The sequence below is a fragment of the Dendropsophus ebraccatus genome, chromosome 1 (assembly GCF_027789765.1).
Source record: "Dendropsophus ebraccatus isolate aDenEbr1 chromosome 1, aDenEbr1.pat, whole genome shotgun sequence".
NCBI classification, from domain to species: domain Eukaryota; kingdom Metazoa; phylum Chordata; class Amphibia; order Anura; family Hylidae; genus Dendropsophus; species Dendropsophus ebraccatus.
In genome coordinates, this window is record NC_091454.1 from 140958590 (window position 1) to 140971149 (window position 12560).

Genomic DNA, 12560 nt, shown 5'->3' on the forward strand with positions numbered 1-12560 from the left:
CATAAGGAAGGGGGTATCGAGGAGGTGATACTTAATAAATCTCCTGTCAATCACTACATTTTTATAATTCAACAAAGAGGGCTGCTGAGACGTACAAAGTGATGAAAATACATCAAACGTCATCTCAAAGCCAACAAAGATCTTATTAAATCCTCTTTGGGAGACAGTGTTGGGACAGCTTTAATCTCCTCAATGTAGTCTTGTAAAAAAAAGGAATGGAGGGGAGGGAGGTGGAATTAATTGAACTGAACAAAGTTGTTAGAATGATCCCAGCTCTCTGCATGAGGAAGATGAAAGAGTGATACAGACAATCATGAAGGCATCCCGAGATAGAAGAATTCATGTTTTGCAAAAATACAAAAGTGGACTACTTAACCCCTTAAAAAGCCCAACAGGTGAAATAAATCTTCCACCCACAATGGCAAAGTTTAAAAGGTGTATTCTGAAGAAATATTTGTACTCTTAGGCTATGTTCACACTACGTAAAACTACGGCCGTAGTTCTCGCCACAGAACTACGGCTGTAGTTTTGAGGGGTGGAACATAGCCTTATTTTCAATGGGATCCCGGCCGGAGCGTACACGCATCGTATGCACTCCGGCGGGGATCCCATGCGGCGACGGAAAAAACTGACATGTCAGTTTTTTGCGGCCGGAATTCAGTGAATTCCGGACGCAGAAAGACCTGTCAGTTCACACAGTGAAGCAAGCGGCTCCGGCCGCTTGCTTCACTGTGGGCTATGGGAAGCTCTGATGCGGGCGCGCGCTGTGGCGCCCGCATTAGAGCTCCGCGGCTGGAAAGATCACCCGGACGGTACTTAAGTACCGGCTGGGATGATCCGGGCTGAGACCGGCCGTTCCGTGACCCGGCCGGGGTCACGGAACGGCCGGTCTCGCACGCCGTGTGAACATAGCCTTAAAACTGCTCAGGGTTTCAGGAGAAAATAATAAAACAAACTAAAAAAGAATCCTGTACTCACCTGAAAATTCTGTTCTCCGTTCTGACATATAATGTTGGAAGTATCCAATCAGAGATGGGCTACACAGGCAGGAAGGTATAACAGCAGAAACCAGCACTGTCAGTATTTGAGTACATGTTTTCTTACTTTTTCCTGACACCCCGAGCAGTTTAAAAGAAACTTCTGCCTAATAGCCATGCACTGTTTGCGCATGAATGAAATGTGGTAAATAAGGTAAGGGGCCATTGGTTTGGTATTAAAACTTAGTCTTCAAAATGCTTTCTGGAAACAAATACCTGCATGGGATAGTCTTCTGGGAACTCCAGCAAAATCTCTATTTCCTTTAGGTCAAATGGCTGTAGAAGAAATAAATGAATGCATTACTTCATGATCCTAGTGATTAGTAAAAGATAATAGATCCACATGATAGATGAAGCCCCAGTGTCTGGATGAGGACTGGACTTACAATGGAGAAGAATAGCAAAGTGAAAACAAAACTATAGAAGTAAAACAAGAAAAGTCAGTACAATACCAGGTGTAAACACATTCTGTAGGACCATAAAAAAGTGATGAAACGGCATGGTGACAAACATTTATTGTGTGCTTTTAATACTTTTACACTCACTTTATTAATTCTGAAAAGTATTAGATTACTAAAAAGAAGCGTTAAATGATATATATAATCATGGAAAATTTCATGGTTTACATGTACACCAGCCATGACGTGGAAATGTGTCTACTGTGCCTATTGAACTGTGTCAAATGATATTTATGAGGCGTAACAAATGTTAATAAAAACAATTGTATCCATGAGAATAGGAATAGAGCCTGTGCAGCTTACTGCAGTATATAAGCACTTCTCAACATAAACACTACATGCTCAGTGGGTGTCTGTAAATCAACAACATTATTTCCCGAGCATGCTCCATGAAATGGTACAGCCGTCATTAGAATAAGTGACTTCCCTATGAATTTCTTAATGATTTTTTTTTGTAACCTGACTTACTCTAATCACTATACAACAATATAGGCTTCACATTTTTCACACTGATGTGATGGCAGAGTCCTCATCATGTGCGCTCTTGTACAACATTGCTCACAATGCAAATCAGTTTAATGACACAGTAAGGGACATTTATCAGTGCAATGATGCCAATTCTTTAGTATCTGCATTAAAAGAAATGGTGCTTAAGATGAAAAGCATATTTATCAATAATGTCACTTTTTCTGTTGAGGGTTATGTGTTTTTTTAGGATGAACTGTGTACCACAGCTTGGCGTCATCTAGCAGCTGCAGCATATTCCTCATTTGCTCTGTGTTTCCACACGCATGCACTTGATACCATGCCTCTTTGCACTCGCCAGTAGCCGCACAATGTTGCCAGGGTTATTGGCAACGCCACACTGAAATTATAGAACCCAAAGGGGGCATGGTTTCAGATGTCTTAGAGAACACAAATACAGTATATCATAATCTGAGAGACAGGCGCACACTGGAACTTAATTCTTATAATGAACGTGACTATGCAATTAGGGGATGTGAATCTTTAACACTGCCTAATACATGTACCTGTATGCCTGATACATATGCCTGACAATATGCATCTTGCCCATTACCTAATCGCCACTCCCATTATTAAAATTAAGATTGGTTAAAGGTGCCCTTTATAGTCACTCATAAACACAACTACAACATGCTGTAACTAGGCCAGGGCTCACAACTCACCCAGTCTGGATCTGTTGGCTCCACAGTTACTCTATAATATGTAACTTTTCCATCCTCTCTCTCTTGGATGATCATTTTGTCCTTAGGAATCCGCTTTAAAAGTTGGGAAATTTCCGTCTCCCTAAGCTTAGTGGCCAACTCTGTAGTTAGATTTGATGTCCTTATCTCTTCTGGAATAACCGCAGTTCGTTCCACCTTAGGTCTACAAGGTGGTTTCTTGTTTTCAGAGAAGTCATCATGTACCGCTGGAGACTTCTGAGGGTGCCAAAACCTGCAGTTTTGATCCATAGAGCAGTATCCAGAAGCGAAGTAACGACATAGCTTTCTGTTCTGATATCGCCTGTGTGGTGGTTTGGTATGATTCATTGGTGGGACAAGGTTTTGCTCATCCTTACTATGAGTAACTAGTAGTTCTAGATCTTTTTTCTGCTCCACAATATCATTTGGTAAGACTGCATTATCATTTTTTTCAGGACGCTTGTCATCTATACGTTGGTGTAGAAAGCGGCATCTCCGTCCAAATTGGCAGTAACGTCCCTGAGAATAAAACCTGCACAAGCGAGGCTGCTGAGCATGTTGTGTCTGACTTGGAACAGCGTCTTTCTTTGGGAGAGAAGGTATCTCTGTACTTTGTACTTCACTTTCAGCCATTATCGTATAGAAGAACACACAGGAAAAGCAACCTAAGGTAAATCATACAATATTGCTTTGTTACTATAAGTTCATCAGTCTTCAATGTGTTAAGCAACATAGCTGACAACCATTAGCTATACTGGCCATAGATGTAATAAAAATGATTAACAAAGTAAGTGATAACTGTCAAGGTTCTGTTTCCATCTACAATATTTCCATCAGTGTTTCTGTCAAGAACATATATCTAATCCTCAACATCTATCAACCCTTGATGGAAAGTATATACGAATCAAGCATAGCAAAAAACCCGACACGTTTCCCTGTGACTGTCCACCACAGTTCATCAGGGAAGAGTGGTCAAATAAATAACTGTGATAATACAATAATTTCTTAGTAAGGGTGTGTTCACACTATGGAATCCGGGCAAGTAACCCGCCGTGGATTCCGTTGCTCGGCCACCACTCGCATCTCCGCCCGTGCCATAGACTCCCCATTTACTCAGTGTACATATACCCCAACTCTATTTAAGATACAGTTTCACCTATTAATATGTAAGGTGCATGAGGCTGAATTAGTAGGATAACCAAAGAATCAGAGAAGCTCTTAATGGAGTTATTGAGAAAATTTTAGTGTTATCTCTTATTTATTTGACCACTATTCCCTGACGAACCAAGGGGGATAATCACAGGTAACGCGTCAGTTTATCTATTTATTTGTGGTTGAGTTTTTTTGCTTTAAAAGGAGATGTCCGGCGAAAATTTTTATTAAAGTATTGTATTGCCCCCCAAAAGTTATACAAATCCCCAATATACACTTATTACGGGAAATCCTTATAAAGAGCTTTTTCCCTGCACTTACTACTACATCAAGGCTTCACTTCCTGGATAAAATGGTGATGTCATGACCCGACTCCCAGAGCTGTGCGGGCTGTTGCTGCTGGAGAGGAAGATGGCAGGGGGCACTGAGGGACACAGGGCACTGGAGGGACACTGAGCATCCCTCTGCCATCATCCTCTCCAGCAGCCACAGCCCGCACAGCTCTGTTAGTCGGGTCGTGACATCACCATGTTATCCAGGAAGTGAAGCCTTGATGCAGTAGTAAGTGCAGGGAAAAAAGCACTTAATGTGCATTTCCCGTAATAAGTGTATATTGGGATTTGTATGACTTTTGGGGGGCAATACAATACTTTAATAAAAATTTTCACCAGACTTTAATTAAGTATTTGTATATACTCCCATCAAGGGTTGATACATGTTGAGGATTAGATGCATGTACTTTTCCAACCCATACACCAACCATTATCAGTGGTATGTGATATGTTAATTGTGATATGACTCTGTAATATGTATTTCGAATTTTCGAATCCTATGTTTTTGTTGGATTACACCAATTTCAACAATTCTGCGATCTATATATAGTTCTGTCAAGAAGGCAGCATGCAGCACTTGTCTTACTGTCAAAAGACAGAAGCCTTGACAGAACCCTGGCAAGATGTTGGATAGTATTTAATGGTTTTGTATACCATTTGAATAAATGATCATTCTTAAAGCGTAACTGTCATATTTTTTTTTATTGCAGAAATCAGTAGTATAAGCGATTTTAAGAAACTCTGTAATAGGTTTTATCAGCCAATAAAGCCTCTTTCTGTACTCAAGAAGCAATCTCCCAGCCTCCCCCCCTGACTTCTTATCTGTGCATTATCAGGCAAACACGTCTTCATTACAAAGAAGCCAGTGAAGACGGGCTCTGCTCTCTCCATTGTAAGCCTATGAAGGGGGGAGGGGCTGAGGGAGATGAGGGAGCAGGAAGAGGTGACATGAAGGTCAGCTGTTTGTAGACTCTCTGGGCACCTAAACCGCAGGATTCAGGGGTCAGAAAGGTCAGTGCTTATCTATGAACTTACTGAGAGAAGATTGCAGGGTGTTGTGCTTTGCAAGACTGCTCCGTGCACAGCCCCTCCCCTCTCCATAGCCACATAATGGAGACAGAAATCCTGCTTCTTCTGCAGTGAGGGGGGAGGCTGGGAGATTGCTTTTTCAGTCCAGAAGAAAACTCTTTTGGTTTATAAAACCTATTACAGAGTTTCTTAAAATCGCTTGTACTATTGATATTTAATGTTTTCAAAAAAATTACCCTGAAATGACAGTTACGCTTTAAACAGAATAGCCCGGACGGCTGAGAGTTTAAGTAGGCTCTGAGACGCCTTTGACACTCTAGATTGTGGATGACCGACGAGACAGATATGGACGTAAGCAAGGGTGGGGAGTGGGAGGAGGGGTTTGTTAGTGTTTGATATTGTTTGACATACACCCTTTTTTCCGAGGCCCATGAAAGATCTCTAGCTGGGTTTCATGATTAACTTGCCAGCTTATGTGCCTCAGCCTATGGATGCCGTATTCAAGGAACTGTTCTTTGGTCCTCTGTTCTTACTATATCTTTTGTTTTACTCTTTAGGGTGAAGTTTTTGCTTCGCTTCTGTTGTTGTTGGAAAAATAATAAAAAAAATTTCAAAAACAAAACAAAACAGAATAACCCTTATCGTAAACCAATATGGTGCTCTAAAACTAAATGCTACTCTTTAAAGTGTACCTATCATTTGAAAAAACTTTTGAAATGTCATAGAGAAATGTCAAAAGTTTTGATCGTTTCGGGTCTGAGTGTTCGAACCTGTGCAGCGGTGCGTCCTCTCCCCAATATGTACCAGAGAAGGTGTTGGGCTCCATAGAGTTACATTAGGAGCCTGACTTATCACGTGACACAGGGCTAGGAGAGGATCGTCTCCTCACGGTTAGTTCTCATAAATGCTCAGACCCAGACCGATAAAAACCTTTGACACGTCTCTATGACATGTCAAAAGTTTTTCCAGACGACAGTGACACTTCAGTAACTCTGCCTTATGACTCACAGGCCACGCTCTTCTCATTATTACACAATTTTAAACAATCCTTATGGACCTGAGAAGAGGAGACTCCCACAGAAGCAGCTGATGAACGTTTACATATTTCTTTTGCACTTCTTAGCTGGAGATTGCACATCTTAGGTGAGAGGTCATGCACAAAGTGCTAATGTGTGCTAATGGCTAGAAAGATGAACGGCCTTTCAAGAGAGGGAAGTGCAGGTTACCAAAATCAGGGGCATAATGTATTCTTATTCCTGGTCCGTAATTTCCTTTCTATTAACTACTGTATTATATATGTTAGTAAATTCATATATAAAATATTAAAATCACACATTTGTATGGGATGTGTATGGGACACTAAAATAATTTACTGGCAGGTGATGTATGCTATACTATAGAGGTATCTGGGTATATAAATTGCAAAAGGTGGTAGTGCCCCATTATGTGTACTATTGATTGAAGAGGGCTTGCTTCTGTGATTGAATTAAAGGGAATTTTTCAGCTGTAATTCAGGTTTAAGGGTATAAACCCACACACCGTATCTGCTGCGTATACGGTGTGTGGGTTTATACCCTCAAACTGCAGACACAGTTAGAAAGCTGCTAGGTCAAGATACCTTTCACATATATGTCTGTGATTCCAGAACATAGAAAAAGGCTTTTATTATACAGTAAGAAGAGCCAAAGAGGGTGGTCCCCAGTTTCTGCTCCCCATCTTATTGGTCTTAAAGGGGTTGTCAAAAAGTAAGCGTATTTTTAACTATCCAATAAATTAATAAGCATTGGTAAATAATGTAATTTTACCGCCTTTCTGGGGTATTTCATGCTTTCTTTCTGCCTTTATGGTGTATATCCTGTAACAGACTTCCTGTTCCTGTGTACAGGACACTCTATCCTGGAGTTCAGCCAACACTATATCTCCTTCCCACTATGTCTAAAATGTTAAAGTGTAGTGAGAAAGAGACTGCATTGGCTAAACTCCTAGTTACAGTGTCTCTTACACAGGAAAGGAAGTCTGTTATAGGATGTACACCAGACAGAAACGTAGACCAAAGGCAATGCAGTGCACACAGTTGGCATCAAAAGCAGAAGAAAAGCATGAAAGACCATAGAAAGGTAAAATAACTTTAGTTACAAATAAATGTTCATTTATTAGACAGTTGAAACCAGGTTTCATCATCGGATGACCCCATTAAGTGACGGGTCTCTCCCTATACAGACACAGGAAGAAACTGAAGCTGGGGAGGAGGATGGCTCATCAGCAACGGGGACCCCCGATAATTACGTCTCTATTTCACAGCAGCTTTATAAAACTATGATTTTTAGCACCCACAGTGTATCAGAACATCATAAACCTAAAAGTATGGTTGTAAAGGTGCTTTTAACTCCTAACCCCTGTAATTATAGTATGTCAACCTTTTAGAGTATGTTCACACTGAGAAAAACAGACTAAACTTTCCGCCGCGGAATCCCGCTGTGCTCAGTGTCCCATAGCCCGTCTATGGAAGAGTGCGCGCTCCTCCGCAGCCGCTGCTTTCCGCTCAAAGAAGTGACATGCCACTTCTTTGAGTGGAGAGCAGCGGCGGCAGTGGAGGAGCGCGCGCCCTCTCATTAACTCACATCGGGACACCGAGCACGGTGGGATTCTGCAGTGAATTCTGCTGTTTTTGCTGTGTGAACATACCCCGAAAGGGAATCTGCCAGGTCCATAGCAGTTACAGAGCTGCAGACACAAGTGACAGAGATAAAACAAATTATACCTTTGTCTTTGCTGATGGCCATTTGCCAAGTTATAAAACTGCTTTTTAATCGGATGCTAAGGTCCTACACAGCCATCTGCCTGTATCTGCAGCTCTGTTCCTCCTAGGGACCTCACAGATGCCCTTTAACCCCTCAGTGACATCAATACTTTTTACGCCGGGCTTTGCTGCAGGTTTCTGAATGTAAGGGTCCTTTTACACACACACACATATCTGACAGATTATTAAAGCAAAAGCCAGGAATGGATTTAAAAAAAAAAAAAAGAGGAGAAATCTCAGTCTTTCCTTTATGACCTATTTATAGTCTGTTCCTGGCTTTGGCTTCAATGAGCTGTCAGATATCTGTGTGTGTTATAGGGCCCTTAGTTCTGCTAAATTACTCTATGGGGAGATTTATTGCCGTCTATGGGAAACAGAGAATCTTACTATGAGGGTGCGTTCACACCTACAGGATCTGCAGCAGATTTGATGCTGTGTCCAGTTATTTAAATAAAATCAGCTGCAGATCCTGTAGGTGTGAACGCACCATGAGGCAGCTTGATAAACCTCCCCTTATAAGTTGGCATAAAGGACAGATGACTGACATGGCAAGCCTGGCATCCTGACAGGTTCCCTGGTTATGTAACCGCTCCTGTGCTGGCATCACATCCACGTGTGATACTACTTTTATGTATATATGTATCCATGTTTTATGGGACGTTTATGGCTGTGTAGGGCTAGTCTTGTAGGCTATTGAGATATATATATATATATATATCTATCATAGGCACCAACATCTTGTACAGCGCTGTATACCAGGCCCTCAGCCCGCCGGTATACACCTGAGGAGCCGCCGCTGCAGTCTTTGCTGTGTCTGCCGGGTCACACTGTCACTATAGCGAAGCCTCCCCGCTCACCCCATTAGGAGCCCCCTGCTATGTCTGTCCCTGCCCCTGTGTGTATGGCGGCCAGTCCCCGGAGCTGCAGGCCTCCCTCAGTGATAAACCCCGCAGCTGTAGCTGTCTGTGCAAACACTCCTCCTCCGTGTCTGTGTCACTGGCTGCGAGTCTGACAGACGTGTTCTTCTAGTCCCGGGCTATAAGCAGCTATTGTCACCCACCTGCTCACTGGTACAGCAAGGAAACCAGTCCCCCGCAGCAACCTTGTGCTTTACAATTAACTTCCGCGTATATGCGCGCAGCCGCCCTTGGTTCCTGTGTGTGACCTGTAGGCTGCGCGCTGCTCCCTGTCCTATAGAAGTTGTGGAGTGCACAGTATGAAGGAAAACACATGCTACATCCATTCCACTAGTCCCTATATCTATAGCAGCACATTCACCAGCACCACACATGCCACCGCAGCCAGCCAGGGTGTTATTTAGCAGAATCTGACCACACAACAGAGGTCTACAAGGTCAAATGAGGGTATGTGCACACTACAGAATACACACGCGCAGTCTTCACTTTAAGTTCCGCCTGACCCATAAACTTATTGACATTCTATGGGCGGACAGCAAAATTCACTGTCGAATATCATTGAATCTAAGGGACAGGCGAAACTTTAAGCATAGGCCACACAGCGGAATCCGCTTGCAGTCTCCGATGTATTCCATAGTGTGCACATATCCTAACTGGACATCAGGCTGAAATCCAACAAACCGCATTGGAATTAGGACATTAAAATTTATGGGGTCGTCCACAGGTGTTCCCGCTGATCCGTTCCACAAAAAAGCAGGACCTGCATTTCTACATCCATTTGTGCAGAACTAATGGTGCGTTTACACAGACAGATTTATCAGACAGATGTTTGAAGCCCAAACCAGGAACAGACTGTAAACAGGGATCAGGTCATAAAGGAAAGACTGAGATTTCTCCTCTATTCAAATCCATTCCTGGCTTTGGCTTCCAAAATCTGTCAGATAAATCTGTGTAAACGCAGCATAAGGCTCCCATAGAAGTCAATGGGTCTTGTTTTTAACCCCTCTTTTATTGAAATAATGGCTGTCATTTTGAATATCAAATAACGGCCTTTGAAAATCGTTGCGTGAATATACCCTTTGGCTGTATCCATGTTTTGTTTGGGTTCACACAAACTCGAGCATGCTTGAAGTTCGCTCAGATCGAGCGGTCACCAAAGGGATGTTAGTAACATGAATGCACCATCCGTGTGCTGTATGTATTTCAAGCTCTACCCTGTGGCTTTTTATTACCCTCATATCAGTTTCTGCAGATTCACAAAAACAAATGCATCACCGAGGCCATACGGATGGTTTCTCCAGGACATCACTGATCCAAATTTGGTCCCAAAATAACTGAACAATCTGATATAGCAACATTTAGCAGGTTGGAGGCACCAAGACCCTGTTCACACAGCATAATCTCACGCTTATTTCAGTACAGAATCCACACATCTTACATGCTGAAATCTGCTGCAAAACAGCATCCTTTTATTTTTAAAGTAAAATTGGGGAATTATTTATATAGTGCAGGAAGCAAACTGTCAAAGGGCATAATCCTTGTCCACGGTCCAGGCTACAGAATGCATTTTATGACGCAAATGTTCCTGTGGAGAGGGAAGAGGATCACTCTCACTGCTCTTTATCTCTGACTGAACAGAGGGGTAGACCGTGATTTACCATTTCCAACCGCTATCAAAACCAACTGTATGTGTATGGGGACTAGAGATGAGTGAACCTCGAGCATGCTCAAGTCCATCCGAGCCCGATCGTTCGGCATTTGATTAGCGGTGGCTGCTAAAGTTGGATAAAGCTCCAAGGCTGTCTGGAAAACATGGATACAGCCAATGACTATATCCATGATTTCCACATAGCCTTAGGGCTTTATCCAACTTCAGCAGCCACCGCTAATCAAATGCCGAATGATCGGGTTGAGATGGACTCGAGCATGCTCGAGATTCGCTCATCTCTAATGGGAACCTTAAAGATGTACTCAGGGGAATTTGTTTTTCATATCAACTGGTGTCAGAAAGTTATATAGATTTGTAATTTAATTCTATTTAAAAATCTCAAGTCTTCTAGTACTTATCAGCTGCTGTATGTGCTACAGAATGTAGGGTATTCTTTCCAGTCTGACACGGTGCTCTCTGCTGCCACCTCTGTTTGTGTCAGGAACTGTCCAGTAAGAGAAAATAGAACAGCTCTCCATAACACAGATCAGAGCACACTGGTAGGTAAGAGCAATAATTGAGAAGCTCTCACCTGGTGGGGTTGTGCAAGGGGAGGCACAACACTCAACAATAGCATGTATCGGGACAGCAGCCGCTCCCCAGAGTCACCACAGAAATGGATAGCAATATCGACAAAAAAACTCCCTCCGACTAGGGTTTGTTCAGGCGCAGGTCCAAAAAGGTACACAGGATCAATGGTTAAAAATTTATTATAAAAACATTCATTGCGACACAACGGGTTTCTAAACTGATCCGGTTTCTTTCTCAAGTATCATCTCATGACACTTGAGAAAGAAACCGGATCGATTTAGATATGCGTTGTGTTGCCATGAATGGTTTTTATAATACATTTTTAACCATTGATCCTGTGTACCTTTTTTTATACCTGCGCCCGAACAAACCCTAGTGGGAAGGAGTTTTTTTGTCGATAGGAACTGTGCAGGGAATTAGAGGTTTTCTGTCTAAGTATTTTTATTAGACTTTTATCAAAAATGTTTTTATAAAAGTGCACAAACATATAAACATGGTATAATGAATATACATTCGGAAGATTGCATTATATATAAACTCTATTAGGTAGTACAAATGGATGTTAAGCAAAAAACTAAATAGTTGGTACCAATAAGGACACATTATTTTTTTAAAAGGTAAATACATTTAGATGGGGAAATACTACGTTTTCAGATATAATACTATTGTTACCATATGCTATTGCTTCTTCATAGCTATAAGTAAGGTTTAGTGATTGAGTCTGGAGAGAATAAACCACTTTCTGCAGAATATACAGCAGCTGATAAGTACTGGAAGACTGGAGAATTTTTAGATAGAAGTAACCCTCCAATCAGTATTACTTTCCAAAAACAGGAGATCTAAAAGAAAAACATTTTCACCACAGTACCCCTTTAAGAGTCCCCACAATTAACTGCGGTGTTTGACAGCCGTATCTCAGCAGCACCAGCTAGTTCAGGAGCAGTGGCGAGGAGGAGGCTGGCGCTGTGGCTTCTTGGTTATCCTGGCAAGTCCTTGTTCCTTGTTTTGCATCTTTATCTTGCATGCATCACTACCTGCACAGTGTATTAGGTACTAAGACTGCTTGTACTCATCCCCAATTTTGCAAATCTTATATCTTTATTTAGATCAAATCAGCTGCAGAAAATCCGCTGCAGTACGGTATGTGTGAAGCTACCCTAAAAGTAAAGTAAACTGTCAAAGGGCATAATCTGTGTCCAGGCTACAGAATGCATTTTTTGGCACCAAATGTTGCTATGGAGAGGAGAGAGGTAAGCTGTAGCGAGATCACTTTCACTGCACCTTATCGCTGACTGGACAGAGGGGTTGGCCGTGATTTACCATTTCCGACCCCCCCTACCACTGTCATGTTTGATAGCCTAATCTCGCCGTATCTCAGCAGCAACAGCTAG

The 12560-nt window shown here is 42.1% G+C and overlaps 1 protein-coding gene across 1 annotated transcript in view; it reads right to left on the minus strand.

The window, feature by feature from the left end:
- LOC138799294 (uncharacterized) overlaps window positions 1–9160 on the minus strand; it is a 34493-nt gene extending 25333 nt beyond the window's left edge. The window contains exons 1-3 of the mRNA XM_069980261.1: window positions 9074–9160; window positions 2683–3365; window positions 1254–1313 (exon numbers count right to left, since the gene is read on the minus strand). Coding sequence (XP_069836362.1) covers window positions 1254–1313; window positions 2683–3333 — 711 coding nt within the window. The 5' untranslated portion in view covers window positions 3334–3365; window positions 9074–9160. The remainder of the gene's footprint in view (window positions 1–1253; window positions 1314–2682; window positions 3366–9073) is intronic.
- Window positions 9161–12560: the final 3400 nt, after the last annotated feature.